Raw genomic sequence first — 23,212 nt, 5'->3', positions numbered from 1 at the left:
TAGACCCTCTCACCCCACGGAGTCTTAGGCTCTCTTAGCTCCTCCCAGCTTCTTTCCAGCCAGCTGGCCTGGCCTCTCTCCTCTTCCTCCAGCTCCCCACGCCCTTTTCCCAATGGCAAGCAACAAATCCTGCCCCATGGTTTCCAAAGGATAGCCTCCTAAGAATTCTTTGGCCATTATGAAGATCATGTTTTTCACTTTGTTATATATTATTATGAAATGTATAGTAAGCTAGGAGTGCTTTATAAATAAGAGAACAATACTAGCTTGTGAAAGGCAGACAGAAGGTGCCTGCACTGACTTTGTCTCACACCTCCTGTCTGCTGGGCAGTGTTGGCTGAGGGTAAAGGGCAAGGATGGGGCAGACCACTGACCTTGCAACTTGCTTGGAGACTTGCCCTCAAACCATGTGACCTCCTCCAATGCCAAATACCCCTTGGAATCCTGGGGCAGGGTAAGAACTGACCTCACTCACTTATTCTGGGTGGTACTAACTGCGGGTATTAGCATTGCTAGGATTGAGGAATTTACTATTGCAATGTGTTGAAAAAAAGGGGTTGCAAAACCCACCTGGTGGCACCATAAATGGAAGAAGACTTACGTTTCTTAATGCTTCTAGGACGGTTTTCCCTTTTTTGGCAGAGAGAGCAGTGATGGGGGAAAAAGGGACTGTTTTCAAGTCGACCACAATCAAACATTGCTCAGGCTAAGAAGGCCTAGTTAACAAACAGTTAAAAAAAGTTATAGTAAATTATTTAAATGCTAGCCATGAATAAGAACTTATTAATCAGTGGCCAAGTGGAACTTTATTGTTTGTTTTTAATTGCCAAAGTATACATGCCATTATAGAATATTCTAATAGTTCAGAAGGACATAAAAACTCAAAGATCCTACCTTCTTCAATTTCCCTTCTGAAGGCACCACTTTTAATAGCTGGGTATCTGGATTTATACTATTTCTGAATATATATTATTACTTAAAAAAAAAAAAACGAAGTGGGATGAGAACCTATTGATCTGCAAATTTCCACTGTTTCTGCCCATACAGTGATATGTCTCTAGCATCTTTCTGATTCAGCAGGATCATTATTTTTAATAGTTGTGTGACTCTATCATGATGTAGTTATCAAAGCTCCTACTGATAATTGAGAGGGGAGGGGTTGCCCATTTTTTTCAGTTTTGGACAGTTCAGTTCAGTCGCTCAGTTGTGTCCAACTCTTTGCGACCCCATGGACCACAGCACCCCAGGCCTCCCTGTCCATCACCAACTCCCGGAGTTTACCCAAACTCATGTCCATTGAGTGGGTGATGCCATCCAACCATCTCATCCTCTGTCGTCCCCTTCTCCTCCCACCATCAATCTTTCCCAGCATCAGGGTTCTTTCCAATGAGTCAGCTCTTCGCATCAGGTGGCCAAAGTATTGGAGTTTCAGCTTCAGCATCAGTCCTTCCAATGAACACCCAGGACTGGTCTCCTTTAGGATGGACTGGTTGGATCTCCTTGCAGTCCAAGGGACTCTCAAGAGTCTTCTCCAAAACCACAGTTCAAAAACATCAGTTCTTCGGCACTCAGCTTTCTCCACAGTCCAACTCTCTCATCCATACATGACCACTGGAAAAACCATAGCCTTGACTAGACGGACCTTTGTTGGCAAAGTAATGTCTCTGCTTTTGAATATGCTATCTAGGTTGGTCATAACTTTTGTTCCAAGGAGAAAGCGTCTTTTAATTTCATGGCTGCAGTCACCATCTGCGGACAACACTTTAGTAAAAACGCACCCTTGTGTGCGCAGGTTGAGTGAGGACTGCCCTAGGGAGAGAGCCCAGGCGTGAGGTGGCTGTTCAGCTCTTGACAGACATTGCTAGGTCGTCTTCCAGCAATACCGTACCAGCTTATCTCGGAAAGAACGCTGCGCCCAGGGAAGGAAGGGGTTGAACAAAGAGAAGGAATTCGGCCTGTCCGGGGGGTGCAGGGCCTGCACCCCACTTGGCGGGCTTGCGCTCTGCCTGGCGGGAGAGGTGGCCTGACGGAGGGCCAGGCCAGGGAGGGAGGCCCGGGCGGCCGCGCTCTGACGCATCATGTGTCTCCCGGCAGGACGACAAGTACTGGGCGCGGCGCCGGAAGAACAACATGGCGGCCAAGCGCTCGCGGGATGCGCGGCGCCTCAAGGAGAACCAGATCGCCATTCGTGCGTCCTTCCTGGAGAAGGAGAACTCAGCGCTGCGCCAGGAGGTGGCGGACCTGCGCAAGGAGCTGGGCAAGTGCAAGAACATCCTGGCTAAGTACGAGGCCCGGCATGGGCCCCTGTAGGTGGGCGGCGGGCGGCCGCGGCCCGGACAGGCCTTCACCACAGCGACCGACCTTTCTGACATCAGCACTTTACCAGACGCAGCAACACGACGGACTCACGTTTTGGGGGTGTGTGTGTGTGTGTGTGTGTGTGTGTGTGTGTGTGTGTGTGTGCTCCTGTGTGGTCAGCGCGGTGTGTGTGTGTGTGTGTTTGTGCCCCTGTGTGGTCAGCGAGTGTGTGTGCGCGCTCGTACATCCCTTTGCGCCCGCCATTTTGAAACGAAAGGTGCCATGTTTTTACTGGACTGAGGAGACCGCGCGGGTTTCCTGGTCCCCGCCCCCTCACCCCACTCCCGCCCTTTCCTGTGGCTTCATGTGTGCTCCTGCCCACTCTTTCAGGACCTTCTCGGGTTCACTAAAAAGGGCCCTGCTGAAATAGTAGATCTCGGTTTTCAAGACCACAGGCTCTTGTTTCTGTTTAATCTGTAAGTTACCATGCTAATAAGGTGCACAGAGTAATTTAGCACTACACTGCAGCTCCATTCAGTTATAGGTTGCTTTCCTCACTTCTTAAGTTTTGGTGATAATCGTCTTCAAATTCAAAGTGCTGTTTAGATTTACTAGATCCCATATTTACTTAACTGCTCTCTACTAAGTTTCCTTTTAACTCTACCAACTCCAGCGAGTAAGAGTACTCTTATAGAACACAGAGTGTGTTTTTGCACTGTCTGTACCTAAAGCAATAATCCTATTGTACGCTAGAGCATGCTGCCTGAGTATTACTAGTGGAAGTAGGATATTTTCCCTACCTGAGAATTTCACTGTCTTTTAAAAAGCAAAAATTACAGTAATGTATTTGAGCATGCCCAGAACATCCCCAGGACCGGGAAGCAGAGGGAAACGCCAGGTCTAAGAACAAGGGGTTAACTTATCAGTGTACAGCCAAAAAATGCATCTTGGAACAGCTTTTGACATTGATGTGTTTGCTTTTGTTTTCTCTCTTTTCCCATGCTCCCAACCCCAATTTTCTAGTTAACTTTTTTGACATCCCTCTTGATATTCAATACAATTCAATTACTTAAGATTCAGTTTTCCCCATTTTTTGGTAATGTATATATTTTTGTGAATTATACCTTGTTGTTTTAAAAAATCAGTTAAGTTAATAAGTTGATGTTTCGTAAAACCCCTTTTTCTTAGTGGTGTCATATTTGAATGCTTCATAAATTAATGATTCTGGAGCTTATGTTTCTTATTCTCTGTTTTCTTTTGAACGTATGTGCTCTTATTAAGTGGACTTCTGAAAAATGAATGTAAAAGACACTGGTGTATCTCCAAAGGGGATGGTGTTGTCACAAACTGTGGTTAATCCGATCAATTTAAGTGTTTACTGTAGACCAAAAGGAGAGATTATTAAATTGTTTAATGTTTATACAGAGTAATTATAGGAAGTTCTTTTTGTACAGTATTTTTCAGATATAAATACTGACGATGTATTTTGGAAGACATATATTATATATAGCAAAGAGAAAAGGAAAACTATTCCATGTTTTAAAATTATATAGCAAAGATATATATTCATCAATGTTGTACAGAGAAGTGCTTGGGGGTTTTTGAAGTCTTAAATATTTTAATTTTGTCACTGACACATCAGCATGTTTTCTGCTTTAAATTAAAATTTTACAACAGTATCGAAGCTTGCTGTGACGAATTCTGCTCTAAAATATCTAAGGAGTTTTCTTATTTCCTATTAGGTCTCAGAAAGAAAACCCAAAACCACAAAATGGATGTTAGTCAAATATTTATTGGATGATACAGTGATTTTTAGGAAAAGCATCTGCCACAGAAATGTTCACTTCAAAATTATGAGTTTCTAAAAATGAATATCACTGCAAGCATCCCCCAAAATTCTGTTCTCCTCTGTGGGCACATGCATCTTACACAGTATAAGGTTAATATCGGTGCTATGTGTATGATTTATAATTTGATAGCTGTCTTGACCTTTAAAGGTGATTGTTCTTTTGTTTCACTAACTTGTGTTAAGAGATTTTGCTGTTGTTATAAAGAAACATTTTCTGCAAGATTAAAATACCCTTTTATCAGTGGGATTTTGTAGTTTCCTGTGTCCAGAGTATATGATTCTTTAATGACCTTTATTGGTTCTTTAATGGTGATCTCCTTATCAATCTGTTAGCAATGCTTCTCTCTTACTGTTATAGTCTTGGGGAATCTGAATAGTGGAATATTCCTACAGATATCCCTTTTTATCTGAAGCTACAGATTATGATGGGAGATGGATGCATATTGGAATTGAAATAACCTTGTTCGGGTAAATAACTAATAAAATAAAACCTCTATCAAACTTAAGCAGAACTGAATTAATGGTATTCAGAGACACAAGTAAGCATGGAGTTGGCCTTTTTATAGGTAAAGAGACTAACTGCAGCAGAATTGTTAAATAGTTCAATGTCTAGCAAGAAAGCTGGAGAAGTATTGAAGGATTGTACTGAAGACAATCCAAATTCATTGAAGTTTAAAATGGTAACTGAAAAAACTGTATTTGAGTACTAGTCTTTCTGAAATTAGGTTGCTTGTATCTGATGAGCATCACAGATGTTTTCTGCAGAAGAAATTTAAAGATCATAATAAAACTTATTCTTTGGCGTGCCAGGGGAGGTTTCAGAAACCTACCTCGTTTTAAAATTTTTAAAGCTTTGGAGTCTGTACAGGTGCCTTATATGTAGGTCATTGTCACCACACACAAGCACTCAACCCCTGAACTCACTGCCTTCTGTCCAGGGCAGTCAGCTAGTAAATAAAGCAGTCCTGCTAAATGACATGAGAAGGCACGGCCCGATTTGGAATGACTTGGATCATCCAGGGTCAGATGAGTTCCGCAGACTGCAGCTATTAAAAGAGTCCTGTTGTCATTTTTCACCTTTTCATCATAAGCATCTTTCAGAGATTAATTACTTGGCCATTAAAAATGAATCCAAATCATATTATGCCAACATCATTTAGACATGATTTGGAATGAGCAGCCTAGGACTTCTTGACAAGGTCACATCCTCCTTTTGACTGGACTTGCAAAGAAAGGCAAAAATTGATCAGCCTATGGTTCTGCTTGTGCCACCTGGAGGACATAGGTAGGGAATGGGAGGGCTGTAAGTGATCACTTCCTCCTCTTGAGAAAGTGGACGCTTTTGACCATTCCAAAACCCACAGTGAGCAGGATAGTGACAGGCCTTTCATCTTCACATATGACAGGCCGCTGTGAAACCATCGTTTGAAGCAGAAAGACCGTTTGCTTCATGAGCACGCAGATGGAATTCTAGCACTGGGTGGAGAGGAAGCAGTGCTAGAAAGCCCAGGGTTCCTTCCAACTTACCGGTTTTGTGAGGAACTCAATTCTAAATATATGTTTGAAAGGTCTTGAGTCTGTTTGGAGAAGAGTCAATAAGAATTTTAAGTAGAGTCACTCCCACCCCCATTCCAAATTAAAACAAAGGTCATTCTGTAAAATGCAAAGGAGTTTGCCTCCCTTATTCCTAAAGTTCCTTTTAGGAAAACTTAATTCGTGTTAATCAGAGCAGTTTCAGAAGGTGATAGACACCTGCTCTCAGTCTGCCAGCTTCCTGCTAAGGGCTCCTAGGCCCCCACTGAGGAGGCTAAGATCTCCTCTAGGTTTTCTCTACAATTAATGCCATTTTTTAAATGAGCAAAGCCATGTTTTTAATCATGATGCATTGGATTTGGCAACTAAAGGCAGTACATTTTGCTGAGGGCTAAGTGTATGTAGAGAGGTGTGTGTGTGTGTGTGTGTGTGTGTGTGTGTGTGTGAGAGTAGTTAAGGCATAAAATCTTTCATGTGGAGCACCTTACCAAACGTAACAATAATCACCATTATCCTTTTGGCAACACCACAAAGATTGCATCTGTTAAACAGGTACAAGTTCACTTGATGTCAGTGTGTTTGTACACCATGGTTTTGGTTGCTGTTTATGCTGTTAAGTCCAAAACTTTGTCTGTTATTCTTAATGTTTAATAAAATTTGAATTGTTTCCTGTCTTTCATGTATTTTTGTTGATAGTCTGCTGGATATCGGATTCTATTCCCAATTCTATCACCAAGAAGCCATTGACAGATTAATTACATAGATGATTAATAATATAATTAGTGAGAAATTAACATTTATTGGGTACTTACATGTCAGACCCAGTGCTAAACACTTGCAAGGAATATTTAATCCCACATTAACCTCATGAGATAGGGACAATTGTTATCTCCGTTTATGGAAGAGAAGGTAGAAGCTTGGAGAGGTTATGTAGCTGGTAGAAGTGACAGCAATGAGTTCTGGTTCATTAGATGGGCATTATTTAGAGTGGTGTTCCCCTAAAACCAATCCAAAGGCTGTTTTCTGGTCATATATTTGAGAATCATCTGGAAACATATTACTAGACCACAGACTCAGTGATTCTGAATCAGTGCATCTGGGATAGAGCCTGGAAATCTGAACTGCTTAAAGACTCCCAGCTAACTTGCATGTGTGGCCAAGTAACTGGAGCCCAAGGATTTACAGACTTGACCTTCATCTGAGTTCATGACCTTGGGGGAATCCATGTAGAAGCTTCAAAACTTCTGTAATTACCTGGAATTGCATGCAACTTTTTGTACATAAACAATTTTCTGTAGAGGGGATCCATGGCTTCCCACCCCACACAGGAATCTGTGCTGCAAGATGGAATAAAAAAATCCCTGATTTACAGGAGAGGTGATGTAGTGTGGTGGTTCCCAGCCCAGGCAACCCATTAGAGTCACCTGGGAAGCTCAGAATACTGCTGCTGTGTGGGCCACAGCTTCAGCCAAGGAGCTCAGCATCTCTGGCAGAAGAGAAAGGGCTCCAATGAGGAGCCCAGTGATTCAGAGCTGTCACTTCATAGGTGTGTGACCTTGAACAGCCACGGAGCATTTTTAATCTCCTCTGTGAGATGAACTTCCACTCTCCATCCCTGGGGGTCATGGGGAGAACTAATGACATAACAAATGCATAGTCTGGCTCATTGTCAGCCCTCAATAAATAACTGCCATGGGGACCCAGGGAGTCGAATGTGTGCCTGGAGCACTTTTCCCAATTCAGTATTTCAGACCATTTGTTCCTCCAAAGAAGGCAGAAAACAATTCTGTGCAGAAGAAGGGGCAGGTGGCTGGTGGGGAGGGAAATCGTGACGCCCCAGCATGGGTGTGGTTTGTATTCCGACACCCCTAGTAGATCCGAGCTTTGGCCAAGCTTGGGGGACATCCATCAGGTGGCCCCTTCCAGTTTAAGCAGTCATAATTCAGAGTTAGCTCTATTTCACCACCATCAAATTGCTTTCTCCTTCCTCAGAGGAATAGGCACAATGACCTTCAGGTTCTCTGAGTAGGTGATTCTGTGTTTTTGCATTTTCAGATCTTAGATGGAATGATTGCTTCTCCACGCCTGGAGAGACGTTTGAGTCTCAGATGGCAGGAACTGATGAGAAGCCCCGCTGCAGATGCCCCCGTCACTCACAGTCACTCAGTCCCTGAGCCAGTCACATGCTGCCTTGGGGGTGGCTTTTCCACTCACATTTAAACATTAACACACCATCCGTCCCCAAGCCCTTTCTCTTCAAAACACAGCAATACCATTCCTTCTTTGAAAATCACTGGCTTGGAAGTCTCTTTGTGCGTCTTTAGCCGGGATCTGGGTGGAAATTATGGAAATCTTGCCTTTGTGGTTGGGCGATGGCTCCTTGGTAATAAAGGTAAGGGAACTACTGAAGGAGAAAGTCCCAAGTGAGGAAAGTGGTGAGCGTCTTCTGCTCCTCTGTGCTTTGAGTCAGTGAAGACTTGGGCGCAAAGGCCCCTCTCTGACTTTTCATTGTGCAAAGCCTGGCACAATAGGAAAAGGCAAAAGTTACTGAGTCCTAAGCCTTGTACCTGCCACATCTCACTTAATTCTTATGCTATGAAATTGCTACCAATATTTTTCCTGTTTTACAGGTAAAGAAACAGGTTCATGGAAATGAAGGAAGCAGAATGTAAACCCAGACAGGATGTCTGAGTCCCGAGTTTGTGTTCTGTGCTGCTATTCTCCGTGACTTAAATGAGGGACTCAGCAAAGGCAAAAGGCAATTGCTGTGATTAGGAGGGTGAGCCCAGGGCATGCAAACCTGGACTTAAATACCCCTCTGTTATTTACTGTGTGACCATAGACAATTCACCGAAGCACCCTGAGCTTTACTTGCAAAACAGACATACTACTACTCTCCGTAGGGTTGTTGTAGGATTAAGTGAGGGGAGAAGGCAATGGCACCCCACTCCAGTACTCTTGCCTGGAAAATCCCATGGATGGAGGAGCCTGGTAGGCTGCAGTCCATGGGGTTGCTAAGAGTCGGACACGACTGAGCGACTTCACTTTCACTTTTCACTTTCATGCATTGGAGGAGGAAATGGCAACCCACTCCAGTGTTCTTGCCTGGAGAATCCCAGGGATGGCGGGGCCTGGTGGGCTGCCATCTGTGGGGTCACACAGAGTTGGACATGACTGAAGCGACTTAGCAGCAGCAGGATTAAGTGAGAACATGCATTTCAAACACTTGGATCAATGTCCAGAGTATAACAGGAATTCAACAAATATTTGCTTTTTGTGGTAATAATAGCAATTATTAATAAGTATTGCTTGATTTAATTTCACTAGCAATGTGCTACAATGGAGTCAGACTCTACGTTGTGTATTTTAGTGGGTGCACTTTTATTTTGTAAATCCTTGACTATGTTTAGGTGACATGCCTCTTTTGGATGAGTAAGTGGGAGAGCTGTGATCACTTTATGGGCCTAGCTGTGTTTCTGAGATTGATCTTATAAAATCCATGAGGCATCACCAATTTTAAGTCAACTCTGTTGCCTCTGATATTATTGAGAACCTGGAGATCTTTGCTTTAACGAATGTACCAAGTGGTGCTGAAAGGCTGACCCTTGCAGTGTGAGGGCAGGCTAAGGCTCACAGAGACGAGAAGTCATGAGTGGCTCTCAAGCGTTTTTCATTCGCTTCTGCCTTCAGGCCTGCCCCAGTCTCCACACTGTACATCTACATTCATATATCCATCTGTATACCTCTATCAATACCTCTATCAATCCTTGTTAGCTCCTGCTAATCACATGAAGAGATAGGCTGGGGCCCCCATGGTCTATGACGAGAGTAAGAAATATGTCAGCAGCTTACTAAACCCATTGCTTTCTCAGGATTTCCCTGGCTATCCAGTGGTTAAGAATCTGCCTTGCAATCCTGGGAACGTGGGTTCAACCCCTGGCTGGGGAACTAAGATGCCCCACGCCACAGAGCAGCTAAGCCCACACTCCACAACTCTGAGTCCACATGCCCTAGAACCTGAGCTATGGCTACAGAGAGGCCTGCACACCACGTGGATCCTGCGGGTCCTGCATGTCACAATAGGACTCGATGAGGCCACAAAACCCCATTGCTTTTCTAGACATTCACCGAGACCACCTTTTCCAGCCCCTCTTGCACTTGGTGTGTCCAGACAACTGGATTCTGGCCCATGGCATGTGAGCGGGAGTGAGCCAGGCATCGATTCACAACTGGCCCACAGATATCTCCTTCTTTCTCTTCTCCTGGCTCCAGCAGATGCCTTGAGAAGATGCAGACTCCAGGAGGAAGGGACTGAGGTCTCTGAATCACTGGACCGTCACATGAGGGGCAAAAACCCTGCTCTGGACTAAACCTTTGAGATCCTGGGACTGGTTGTTACAGGGGTCAGTCCGCCCTGACTTGAGAACCTTCTTCTGCAGTTCAGTGTCCTTACTTGAGGTCTTCGCATCTTTGCCAGTCTCCCTCCCAGGCTGGGGAGTGGGGCTGGCTCCTTGGAACCCAGCTCTCACATACAGGACTTTGAGGTCTACCTGCCTCCTGGACACACCTGCCACCCTATTTTGGCCCAACCTGTTGGGCTGAACCTTCAGAATATCACTGCCTTCCTGTGGCCTCAGTTTTTCCTGGATTGAACAGTATCCACAGCTGTCCAGCCTCCCTCAGGAGAAGCAGCCTCTACCTCCAGGTCAGCTTTTCCAGCCTCAACCGTCCCCCTAGCCTAGACTTTTTCCCTGGCTCCTTGGCCCTGCCTCCCTCCCCCACCCCAGATATTCAGATACTTCCCTAGAAATGAGGCCTAACATTTCTCAGAGCACTGATCCTCCCAGTTTTTGACTCACATACTCCCTAAAATTCTTTGTAAATCATGAACCCACATTGCACATTATAAAGCTAACATCTAAAATTTCTCATCACAAGTATGTGGTACCATGCTGTGCTAAGTCGCTTCAGTCATGTCTAACTCTGTGCGACCCTTTGGACTGTAGCACACCAGGCTCCTCTGTCCATGGGATTCTCCAGGCAAGAATACTGGAGTGGGCTGCCATGCCCTCCTTCAGAGGATCTTCCTGACCCAGGGATCAAACCTGCATCTCTTCAGTCTCCTGCATTGACAGGCAAGTTCTTTACCACTAGTGCTACCTGGGAAGCCCCATCACAAGTATTAATAGTTGCAAATAGAGCAATAGCTGCTCTAAATATCAGCATTTTCATAAAGCACAGCATACCTCTTCCTAAAGTAGCCAATGAGGTACAAAACCCCAAGTGACTGGATACCTGCCAACATCCACTTGAAAAATGCAGCTGGAATTTGTATGTCATTTCTTTTTCCCTTGAAATCATTATTTTAATGGTATTGTCCATTACTGAATTTGTTTCTAATGTATATATTTGGGGGCTTATAATTATGTCTTGTATTGCTCCTCCATGTTTTTCAGCTGTCAAACCATATCTATAGACTGAGATTATTTTTATTTTCTGTGAAAATAAGGCCCCCCCATTTTTAAAATTTCTTTAGGTGTGATTTACTTTTATTACCACTTTTATTTACCTTTATTACCACTATGCAATTGATCAAAACCACATATATATGTTAAATTTTTGGAATTTTTTTGGAATTTGTTTTTATTACATATATATAATAAAATTCTTGCCTGGAGAATGTCATAGACAGAGGAGCCTGGTGGGCTACAGTCCATAGTCTCACAGAGTTGGACACAACTGAAGCGACTTAGCACGCATGCACACACACACACACACACACACACATATATGGCTCCTTGAATTTGAAGATTATGCTAGCTCAAAGCAGGGTGTTGGAGATGGATGGGGGGTAAGGAGCAGGAAGTTCATTTGGGCAAGTCTTACATTTTTGAAGGGTTTAGGATGCTTAAGTAGGATGCTTGAGTTGTCATCAAATGAATATACATTTACAGAGATAGAATGGCAGCTTTTCTTGGAACTTTCTCTGGGCACTTCTTCATCTTTTTGAATATACCTTAAAGTCCATAAACAGAAGTGGTCCCAAGCCTCCCTCCCTCTCCATTGTGGGGGCAGGATGGCCTCCAGGTCTGGAAGGGCTCTCTAGGGAGGGTGATGATTGAGCTGAGTGAGGGAAAGCAAGTTTGTCAGGAAACAATGGGCAGGGATATTCCAGGTAGCAGCACAGTGGGGAGAGAGACCAGAACTCTCCTAGACTATTAGAGGATCATAAAACCAAGAAATACAAACAGGAAGTAGAGCAACAACATTTTTATGTGTTGAAAGTGAAAGTGAAGTCATTCAGTAGTGTTCTGCTCTATGCAACCCCAGGGACTATAGCCTGGCAAGCTTCTCTGCCCATGGGATTTTCCAGGCAAGAATACTGGAGTGGGTTGCCATTTTTTTCTCCAGGGGATCTTCCTGACCCAGGGGTCGAATTCCTGTCTCCCTCATTGCAGGCAGACTCTTTACTGTCTGAGCCACCAGGGAGTCCTTCCTAGGGGCGACAACAATGTTGGATCCTAGGGTCTGAGGGGCAATGTGATGGGAAACGAGATGTGGCAAGACCATAAAAGTCCTTGCATGTCACTCCAAGGCCTTTGGAATTCATCCTAATCAGGAGAATGACACAAGCAGACTCCTTAGAAAATATTAGCCTGGCAGCTATATGGAAGAAGGATTGCAAAGAATTAGGAAGAGTGGAGGGCTGAGGAAGGTTCTCACGTTCAGTTCAGCGGCTCAGTCGTGTCTGACTCTGCGACCCCATGGACCGCAGCATGCCAGGCCTCCCAAACTCATGTCCATCGAGTCAGTGATGCCATCCAACCATCTCATCCTCTTCTCCTGCCATTCCCTTCTCCTCCTGCCCTCAATCTTTCCCAGCATCAGGGTCTTTTCAAATGAGTCAGCTCTTCGCCTGAGGTGGCCAAAGTATTGGAGCTTCAGCTTCAACCTCAGTCCTTCCAATGAATACCCAGGACTGATTTCCTTTAGGATGGACTGCTTGGATCTCCTCGAAGCCCAAAGGACTCTCAAGAGTCTTCTCCAACACCACAGTTCAAAAGCATCAATTCTTCTGTGCTCAGCTTTCTTTGAAGACCAACTCTCACATCCATACATAACCACTGGAAAAACCATAGCCTTGACTAGACAGACCTTTGTTGACAAAGTAATGTCTCTGCTTTTTAATATGCTGTCCAGACTGGTCATAACTTTCCTTCCAAGGAGTAAGTGTCTAATTTCATGGCTGCAGTCACCATCTGAATAAAGTTCTAGGGATGTGATGGGTGGATGGATTCAGAGCCGGTCCATAGAGTTTGGTAGGAGGATCCCTCTAAGGTTTCACTTCCGTGACTTCTGGTGATCAGTGATTCACAGCTAGTGGTGCAGAGAGGGAACGTCTGGGGAATTTGTAAAGAAACCCGTGCTGCATCCTCCGGAAACATGCAGCCTCTGGTTTGGAAGACCAGCCTGCTTCCCTAGAGAACTCTCCTAGCTGCATCTCCTCTGCACATCCTTGGTTGACCAGCACTGATTCTCTGAGAGTGATGTGGATCCCTGACTGGCAACTTTGGCAAGCTTCAAAGAGGGAGGGAGGCCGGAGGCCACTTCTCTTTTACAGATGTGAAGGTGTATTTTAAAAGATGAAGAGGTGCCCCAAAAGAAAACGTTACAAAAAATGTTGTCAGTCTATCTCTGTGAATATATATTTGTTTGGTGACAAATAAAACATCCTTATTTGATACCATTCACCTTTCACTTAAAGAAGCCAAGGCTCAGACTTCCCTGGTGGTCCAGTGGCTAAGACAGGGAGCCCGGGTTTGATCCCTGGTCAGGGAACCAACCAGATCCCATGAGCTGCAACTAAAGTCTCTGGCGGCCACAACAGATGGAAGATCCCATGTGCTGCAACTGAGACCTGGTGCATCCAAAATAAGCAAATATTTAAAAAGAAAGAAACCAAGGCTCAAAGAGTTCTCCAGTCAGAGTCTCTGGAGCAGAGCTTACACCCAGGAAAAGTTGATGCCAGGATTTTGCACCAGGATTTTGGGCTCCTGAGCCCTCTGCTGTCCAGATGTGCCGATCCTCGCCACCCCCCCTTGCCCTGCACAGACCAGTAGGGCTGGGGTATTTATACCTTGTGAGCCCGCACTTTATCCACGGCTGCCTGAACTAGGAGGAACACCTAACCCCAGAGAAGCCACTTCCTTGAGACAGCTGGGCATCTGGTCTAAAACAGAGGCTCTTAAACCTTGCTGCTCATCTGAATCACCTGAGGGAACTTTAAAACATATCCTGATTCCCAGGCCATACTTCAAACCAGTTGTTATCAGAATATCTGCTGCGGTTGGTGGAACCCAGACATCACTACTTTTAAAATTTTCCCAGGTGATTCCAATTGCAGCTTGTGGATTAGCACACTAAGGCTTTGAAGTTGAATTACCCTTGAGTTCAAACCCTGTCTCTGATATCCATTTACTTAATAAACAAATATGCATTAACCATTCCTGATGGAGAAGCTCTTTTAGGCTAGTAACACTGTACTTAATTTTTCTGAGCCTCAGAGTCATTTAATGTCATCTTAATATTGTTTGCATTAAGCGACATATATAAAGCACCTAGCAACTTGAAATATTAGACATTCAACAAGTATTAGTTCCTTCTCTCACTCTTCCCAACTCCTCCTTTCCTTGACCTTGCAGGAGGTAAATAAGAAACTCAAGGAAGGAGGAGCCCAGGGTTGGAGTCCTCATTCTGGCCTTTGAAATTCAAGAGTTGCTGCTGCTGCTGCTAAGTCGCTTCAGTCGTGTCTGACTCTATGCGACCCCATAGACGGCAGCCCACCAGGCTCCCCTTCCCTGGGATTCTCCAGGCAAGAACACTGGAGTGGGTTGCCGTTTCCTTCTCCAATGCATGAAAGTGGAAAGAGAAAAGTGAAAGTGAAGTCGCTCAGTCGTGTCTGACTCCTAGCGACCCCATGGACTGCAGCCCACCAGGCCCCTCCGTCCATGGGATTTTCCAGGCAAGAGTACTGGAGTGGGTTGCCATTGCCTTCTCCGAATTCAAGAGTAACACAGGACAAAAAACAAGGAGGCCTTTTCACACTTTTGCCCCTTAGGCTAGATTTACTTGTAAGATTCCTATTCTAGCATACTCTGTGTTAGTCACTCAGTGGTGTCTGACTCTTTTCGAGCCCATGGACTATAGCCTTCCAGGCTCCTCTGTCCATGGAATTTTCCAGGCAAGGATACTGGAGTGGGTTGCCATGTCCTTCTCCAGGGGATCTTCCCGACCCAGGGATCGAACCCACGTCTAACATACTATCAGTTCAGTTCAGTTGCTCAGTCGTGTCCGACTCTTTGCGACCCCATGAATTGCAGCACACCAGGCCTCCCTGTCCATCACCAACTCCCGGAGTTCACTCAGACTCACGTTCTTCAAGTCAGTGATGCCATCCAGCCATCTCATCCTCTGTTTTCCCCTTCTCCTCCTGCCCCCAATCCCTCCCAGCATCAGTCTTTTCCAGTGAGTCAACTCTTCACATGAGGTGGCCAAAGTACTGGAGTTTCAGCTTTAGCATCATTCCTTCCAAAGAAATCCCAAGGCTGATCTCCTTCAGAATGGACCAGTTGGATCTCCTTGCAGTCCAGGGGACTCTCAAGAGTCTTCTCCAACACCACAGTTCAAAAGCATCAATTCTTTGGCACTCAGCCTTCTTCACAGCCCAACTCTCACATCCATACATGACCACTGGAAAAACCATAGCCTTGACTAGATGGACCTTTGTTGGCAAAGTAATGTCTCTGCTTTTGAATATGTTATCTAGGTTGGTCATAACTTTTCTTCCAAGGAGTAAGCGTCTTTTAATTTCATGGCTGCAGTCACCATCTGCAGTGATTTTGGAGCCCCCCCCCCCCAAAATAAAGTCTGACACTGTTTCCACTGTTTCCCCATCTATTTCCCATGAAGTGATGGGACCAGATGCCATGATCTTCGTTTTCTGAATGTTGAGTTTTAAGCCAACTTTTTCACTCTCCTCTTTCACCTTCATCAAGAGGCTTTTTAGTTCCTCTTCACTTTCTGCCATAAGGGTGGTGTCATCTGCATATCTGAGGCTATTGATATTTCTCCCAGCAATCTTGATTCCAGCTTGTGCTTCTTCCAGCCCAGCGTTTCTCATGACGTACTCTGCATAGAAGTTAAATAAGCAGGGTGACAATATACAGCCTTGACGTACTCCTTTTCCTATTTGGAACCAGTCTGTTGTTCCATGTCCAGTTCTAACTGTTGCTTCCTGACCTGCATACAGATTTCTCAAGAGGCAGGTCAGGTGGTCTGGTATTCCCATCTCTTTCAGAATTTTCCACAGTTGATTGTGATCCACACCGTCAAAGGCTTTAGCATAGTCAATAAAGCAGAAATAGATGTTTTTCTGGAACTCTCTTGCTTTTTTGATGATCCAGTGGATGTTGGCAATTTGGTCTCTGGTTCCTCTGCCTTTTCTAAAACGAGCTTGAACATCTGGAAGTTCACAGTTCACGTATAGGAGAGCAAATGGATTAAAAAATCTTGGAGGGTCTTCCCTGGTGATCAAATGGTTAAGAATCTGCCTTCTAATGCAGAGAACTTGGGTTTGATCCCTGGTTGAGGTATTAAGATCCCACATGTCCTGGAGCAACTACTGAGCCCACACACATAATTACAGATTCCCTGCATGCTACAACTAAGACCAGATGCAGCCAAATAAATAACTTTAAAAAAAAAGAAAAAGGAGTCTTGGAGAATCTTTCATCCTGATTTTAAGATGAGAACAAACATTTGCTGGTGGAGACTAGATTCCATCCTAGGTTTGCAAACTTCCAGTGTAATGCTCATTCAGAAACATCAAACTTGCCTCCTAAAAACTGAAACGGAGCAGGGACCTGTGGCACTCCTGGGCATAGAAGCCTTTCTATGTCCCCCATTTCTTGTTTGCAGGGTATAGACTCCTGTCCCCATGACTTTCCCTGAGTTCTAAAGGGCAGATTCCAACAGCTGCTAATCAGGGAAAGGAGGAGATGCAGAGAGGAGGGAGCAGCAGTCAGGAAACAAGAGCGCAGCTTGGGGGCCAGGGCCTGACTCCATGTCAAGGGATGCACAGAGCAATGCCTTTGAGCTCTTGACAGAACTAAAACTCCCAACAAACGGAAGATGGTGGCATTCTTCATTCCAGACTGAAGAACCGGAGAAGCTCATCAAGACTAGGAGACCATCCGAGACCCTGCACACACTTCGATCCTTATCAGAAATCCTGCCCCTGCACCACTGTTATAACACTCACCAAATCCCCCTGGGTTGGGGCACACAGTTTTTGAGGGGCACAAGCCTGCTGGGTTCCCCTTTGTGTGGCAAAACGGTAAATATTCTTTTCTACTTTAGTCAAAACTCTTGTCTCTGAGATTCCATTCAGCCCCAGTGCACAGAGGCTGTTTTCAGCATCAGAGCCATCGTCGCATCTTTAATTTTTCACTCCAGTATAAACTGGTAGCAGAGCAGCATGGAATTTTGAACCCCAAGATCAGCACTGACTTCTTAAAGCACCCCCAAATTAGCATGTAAGACCAGAATGCTTGGTTTACTAACACGGCTGTACCCTACTCCCCGTATAGATGGCAGCCCCTAAGCTACTTCTTCCTAGAAAGTCTGAAGCCATCCCCGAAAATGAGTCCCAGGAGGTAAAGAATCAGAGATCTGTGCCCTGCAGTGTGGACCCACAGTCCCCTGTCAGATGGGAATTGCGCAGCTTTCCTGGGTAGCAGGTGGCTTCCAGCATGACGCACAAGGTTCAGCCAGAAGCGAGGTTTCTGCTCCAATTCTGTCCTTTCCCCGGGCAGCCTCCTGTGACTTGAGAACCCGGTGAAAGGAGAGAGAGAGAGAAGGGCGGGTCTCCTCGTGCACCTCTCACAGGGGAAGACACATTCAGGGACGGAGAGTGTGTGCAGCGCTGCCCTGGGTACAGGCCCCCGACGTGTCTGAACACCACTGCGCCGCAGAAGGACGCCTCACCCGCGTCTCACTGGCCCTGTCAGCAACCCCGGGAAGGGCCCAGGAAACGGCTGGCGGCCCCAGGCATGCTGCAAGGCCAGTGAGGAGCGCGGCCTAAGCTGCGCAGTGACTCCGACTTCCCTGCGCTCCCTGAGGGGGTGTGCGGACCCCAGCCCAGCCTGACTCTCCTCAGTGCCCTGCGAACGCACCTCGACCTCCTCAGCTGTAATTAATGACCTGTGAATCAATTGTAAGAGATGCTTCTGACGGGGTGAGGACTCCCCTCCCACCGCCTCTGAGGTCCGATTAATATCTGAAGCCAGAAACCAGGGCTGGTTGATTTCCTTTAAGATGGGACTGCCTTTCCTAAACGTGCGTCTTCCCACCTCGATCCTACTGCTTGCCCTCTCCCTAACTTTTCTGCTCACAGCTGAAGGCCGGAGCAGGGCCCTTTGATGGGCCTCTCCGACAGCACAGGGACCCCTCCCCGTCTCGGGCGCACCCCCTCCTCCCGGGCAGGCGGCAGAACGCGGGTCCCCCTTCCTGCAGGTGCCCTGCCGCCTGCTGCCTCCCTGGAACTACAGAGGCAGGCAGACGCGCACAGAGGCCTCATGAAACGGTACCTTAAAAGACCAAAGGGCCTTTCTTTCTTTTGACAGAAGATGAATCTCAGAAATAGAAGAGTGATTTTAGAAGGCGATGGGGGTGGGTGAGCAGAAAGGGGGAGCTGGGGTCTGCGCGTCTGCGCCCTGGGCCCTTCCCCTCCTCGGCCCTCCCCCTGCTCCGACCCCGTGGTCTCTCCTCCCCTCCGTCGCTGACCCTCTGCCCTCCCCACTCCCTCGTCTCTGCCGCGTTTCTCCCTTCCCACCCGCTTCTCTCCTCCTCACTGGTGTGCTGGGTCGAGAGGGGACGTGAATGAGCAGAGGGGATGGCTACAGGGAATCGGGGCCAGAGACTCAAGGCCCCCAGCAGACGGATGGCACGGGGAACGCCCGGACTCCCCGACCCGCCTCTGCGACCCCATAGACCCCGCAGCTGGTGCTCTGGAGCCAGACCCGTCCGCCGCAGCCATACTCAGAAAGCCTCCCCAAGGCGCTTTCAGGACGGCCCAGGAAGGTCTGGGTCAGAGGATGCCTTTGAGACATTTCCTGGGATAAGCTCTTTGTGGCCTAGAGAGGGAAAGCGACTCTCTGAATGTCACACGCAGTTGAGGACAATTACGATGATCCCCCCACCCGCGGACAGGCACTGTTCCAAAGAGCAGTCTGTCTCCTCTCGGGTTCGTTTCCCTGTGGACCCAAGGGGCAGAAAGGATGGCGAAATGGAGGCACTGGCTCCTAGGCCCTAGCAGAGCCTTTAAGTACCGAATGCTATTCATTCTTCAGGACACATGGAAATGCTATTTTTTTCCGTGAAATGTCCTCTTGAGAGAGTCAGTTCTTAGGCAGGTGTTAAGAGGTCCGGGAGTCCCAGAGGAGAGAGGGGTCTGGGGTTCTCGAGGAGGAGGAGAGGGCAAACCTTTTTCTTCCCTCTACATTCCTTAGTCTTAGTCACATAAAACGGTGTTTTTCTTTAAGCCCAGAACTGATGATTACACAAAAAACAATTCAGTTTAAACCCTATACTAGGGATTATATAACAATGTATCCTGCTTGAGAACAGTTTCTCCTTCCTGGAAGCCTTCTGACTAATCCTGATATTTTAGAATGTAAATTATGGGAGTGGGTCTGGTAGGATCTTTCTATTCTAGTGGGTCTTTCTAGGATCTTTCTGGTAGAATCTAGCTTTCTAAGTTCTAATCCTGTTGTCCTGAAACATATATTGTGGGAGTGGGTCTGGTAAAATTTTCACAAGCTTGAGACATTCTTTTGATATATTGTAATAACTAATTAAAAAGCACGTAATTCCCTTGCTGAAGACTAGCAAGGGGGCACTCTCCACGCCCTTCTGATGTCTATGTCAGAAGTTACCTCTGTCCCTTCTCACTGTGATAAACTTCTGCCACACGACAGCCCTGACTGGTCAAGCCTGGTCCCTGGTCCCAAAGCTAAATCTTCTTCAGAGATCACAAATCCAACATCCTTCACCGTAAGCTTACCCCTCTGATCTCCTGGTTGGACACAGTTACTCCCTCCCCTGAACCTCACCCCTTTTCCAACGCAGCTCTCCACCTGCCCCTCTCTTGTGATGGCTAACTTCCTACAGTCCGTAAAACAGCCCCTCCACAAAGACACCAGCATCTTTGAGGGCAGAGACTGTATGTTATGGATGGAAAAGCAAACATAACCCTAACTAATAAATGTGTCATTTTTATTCTTTCATTTGTTTCTGTATTTGCATATTTTTATGCCAAGAATTAGAAAAGGTGGGGGGTGGAATCTCGTGGTGGAACACTGATTCCTTGAAACCTGACTGACCACATAGACCTTTCCCTAACAACAGAAAAATGGAACTTAGCTCCTCCAGGAAGTGTTCATCCAGAGCTGGTGGGGCCAGAAGGCAGGACGGGTCAGCCCAGGGTGTAGGCGGTAAGGGGCTTCACTGTCAGAAGTGATTTTTAAAATGATAATATCAATGTTCTGTTAATCAGCCATTTTCTCTTTTTTGTGGAAGAAAAATTTTCCAAGTCTTAACCAAATACAATTAAATTCAGTGGACTTTCTGTTAAAGGTATTTTAGTGGAAATTTTCAACTGTGGAGACTTTGGAAAACTTTAGAATAAATCTTGAAGAGAAACAGGACACAGAAAGTATTGCAATTTCTGGAACTGACTGAAAAATGGGATGTCTTCTGTATCTTAGCTGAACTTACTCTTAGGTAGGTATGAAAATTTCTACTTGTACACCTGTTTCTTTATATGAAAGAAAATTTCAAAATTAAGACTAATAAAAAATTCTTTGATCAACTATGAGTGAAGATAGCTTGACAAATCTGACTGCATTGTCTATCAAATAGGAATATGCAGACTAATTTTGACAGAGAAGGCTAATTTTAACTAAAATCATTGACAAATTTGTCGAACTCAAGGCGTGAATATAGAATCTGTAATATCATTATTCATTATTTCAACATATCAATACACAGGTATAGTTTTTCTTTTGAAAGAAAATACATTCATATAATTTAAAAGTATTAATATAGTACTCTTCCTTTTTCACTGCATGTATATTTATCTTTTTATTACTGACATGATTATGTATATGACATAAAAAATTTAGTTTTCTGCTTGTCATTATTTATTTTAATTTGATTATCACTGAAAGTAATCATGTAGAGAGGAAAGGAAGTTAAAAATGATCTGTTCTGAGTATGCCCCAAGCACCAGCCTGCCCAGGATGTGCAGTTTCTTGTTGATAAAGCCTTTGACTTATCCACTTGACACAGCATTTTAGAAATGAAGCTCCAGTGGGGTTATGTCTCTAGGGAAATTAAGGTTTATCAGTTGTGTCTTCCTCATTAAGTAGTAATCACCTTGGCTATGGGTTCCTAGCCTATTTTCACAAGTATGAAAGGAGAGATACAACTTACCCCCTTGAACTCAATCCCCCATAACATATATGTAAGAGGGTTGCTCCATCTTGGCACTAGACATCTGGAGCCAAGTCATTCTTTACTGAGACTGTTCTCTGCAGCACAGTATGTTCACCAGAATCCCGGCCTCTACCCTTGGGTAGAGTGTGACAACCAAAATTGTCTATGGAAATGGCCCCAGCTGAGAACCACTATATTAGACAGAGATTCAGCATGGGCCTGGAAGAAGCCTTCTTCTAGGTTGGTGAACTAGAACAAGGCTCTGACCATCACTGAGCCTCTGTTTTCTGCATCTGTAAAGTTGGAATAAAGCATCTACTTTGATTTGCCATCAAGTTCCAAATGATAATGTATGTGAAGATGACTCAGAAACTCTAAATCTATTTGTGGATTTGTAAAGCAATCATTATAGAGAGGTCAAAATTTTTACACTGCAATTCAGTTGTGCAAAAAAAAAAAAAAAAATTTAGCTCTAAAAAGTATAATTGATTTCATCAATTTATTTGAGTCCCCAAAAAACTTAATTGGCCAATTAAAAGTAATTTCTTGTTTTCTAATTTAAAACAGGTTCTTTCATTCAACTTAACAAGTTCAGGTTAAGAGTCCAATCAATTTAGGGCTTTCCTGATGGTCCAGTGGTTAAGACTCTGTGCTTCCATTGCAGGGGGCGCAGGTTCCATCCCTGGTTGGTGAACTAACATCTCATATGCCGTGCTGCATGGTCAAAAAAAAGAGCGAAAGAAAATAATTCAATCAGTCCAAAATACAAAGGTCCGGGGAAGTTTCTCTCAAGATATCTCTCAACCTTTCTCTCTTTCTCTGGGTTGTGTCTGGGTAGAGGCCATGAGGGACGATAGATGGGCCCCTGGGCTGAACAGCTGGAGCTTGTCAAGTAGAGTAAATTGGATCTTTGTTTTCCCTAGACATTTCAAGGATCAACTCAATGGCAGGAGCTGATCTCTGCTGGAATAAAAAGATAAGATGACCACATCTATGACTCCTGAGGTCAAGGAGCCCTCCCCAACTGCACATGCATAGGAAGACTTCTCAGAGGTCAAAAAGGGAAGGGACACTGCTTCATAATAGGTACTGTGAAGCTCCCATAGGCCTCTGCACTGGAATCTATCTTGGCAAAAAGATGTGCACAGATATAGGGGAGGGCCCTGGGACAGAACAGATGTGGGAAAAGAAATGAGGTAATTGGCCAGATGAGGACAAAGACCCAGAGGAACTGTCCCTATATGAAGATTTAACCACCTCTTTACTGTACTTCTCCTCATTGGGAAGGACGCCCACACTCTTTCTCTCCAGGTATGTATTCCTGTTTGTTTCTGTGCAAATAAACTATTTGTACATGAGCTCTTGCATGTGTTGTGCTATGCCAATAATAATAATACTCACTGCCCAACAACCATTGAGAGGAGAATGTTGGATCCCACCAAGAAAAGATACCCCACATCCAAGGGCAAAGCAGAAGCCAATTAAGATAGTAGGAAGGGCTTTGCTTAGATTCAAAGCGCATAATTGCCAGAAATGCTTGGAAGGCTCAAACAATGCCTGTGTGCACCAGGACCCAGGGACCCCAAAGAGACAGGGCCAGGCAGCTTTGTGTCTGAGTGTCTCCTGCGGAGGCAGTCAGCAGTGGCCTGCGTAGGGACAGGGCCTCTGGCTGCAGCACATCTGGGAGGCACGGTCTGTGGCCTAAGTCCTCTTAGAGGAGGTCGCCATTAACCCCACCAAAGAGCCACTGAGCAGATGACCCGCAAACGGGAGAATAATTATACCAAAGACATTCTCGCACTGTTAAAAAAATTCTAAGATACACAACAGATTTTCCAACGTGGGGATCTGGCAAAGAGACTGAGAACCCGCAGGGAATTTGACTTTGAAGGCCAGTGGGATTTGATTACAGAACTGCCACAGGACTGGGGAAACAGACTCTTGGAGGGCACAAACAAAACCTTGTCTGCACCAGGA

General features: G+C 45.4%; 2 protein-coding genes across 5 annotated transcripts in view; one reads left to right on the top strand and one right to left on the bottom strand.

Moving 5' to 3' along the window:
* The window catches only part of HLF (HLF transcription factor, PAR bZIP family member), a 54,311-nt gene extending 47,957 nt beyond the window's left edge, over positions 1–6,354 (top strand). The window contains exon 4 of the mRNA XM_005905891.2: positions 2,095–6,354. Coding sequence (XP_005905953.1) covers positions 2,095–2,310 — 216 coding nt within the window. The 3' untranslated portion in view covers positions 2,311–6,354. The remainder of the gene's footprint in view (positions 1–2,094) is intronic.
* A 15,381-nt stretch (positions 6,355–21,735) lies between these two features.
* Positions 21,736–23,212, bottom strand: part of MMD (monocyte to macrophage differentiation associated) — an 81,396-nt gene continuing 79,919 nt past the window's right edge. The window contains exon 9 of one of the 4 annotated variants that reach the window (XR_011461309.1): positions 21,736–21,949. Coding sequence is in view for 2 of the 4 variants with exons in the window: in XM_070357290.1 (XP_070213391.1) it covers positions 21,938–21,949 (12 nt within the window). In the remaining 2 variants the exon portion in view is untranslated. The remainder of the gene's footprint in view (positions 21,950–23,212) is intronic. The other 3 variants (XR_011461312.1, XM_070357290.1, XM_070357298.1) reach the window with 3 other exon arrangements.

This window comes from Bos mutus, chromosome 19 (genome assembly GCF_027580195.1).
Source record: "Bos mutus isolate GX-2022 chromosome 19, NWIPB_WYAK_1.1, whole genome shotgun sequence".
In the NCBI taxonomy this organism is placed as follows: domain Eukaryota; kingdom Metazoa; phylum Chordata; class Mammalia; order Artiodactyla; family Bovidae; genus Bos; species Bos mutus.
This window is presented reverse-complemented; position numbering and strand designations above follow the sequence as displayed.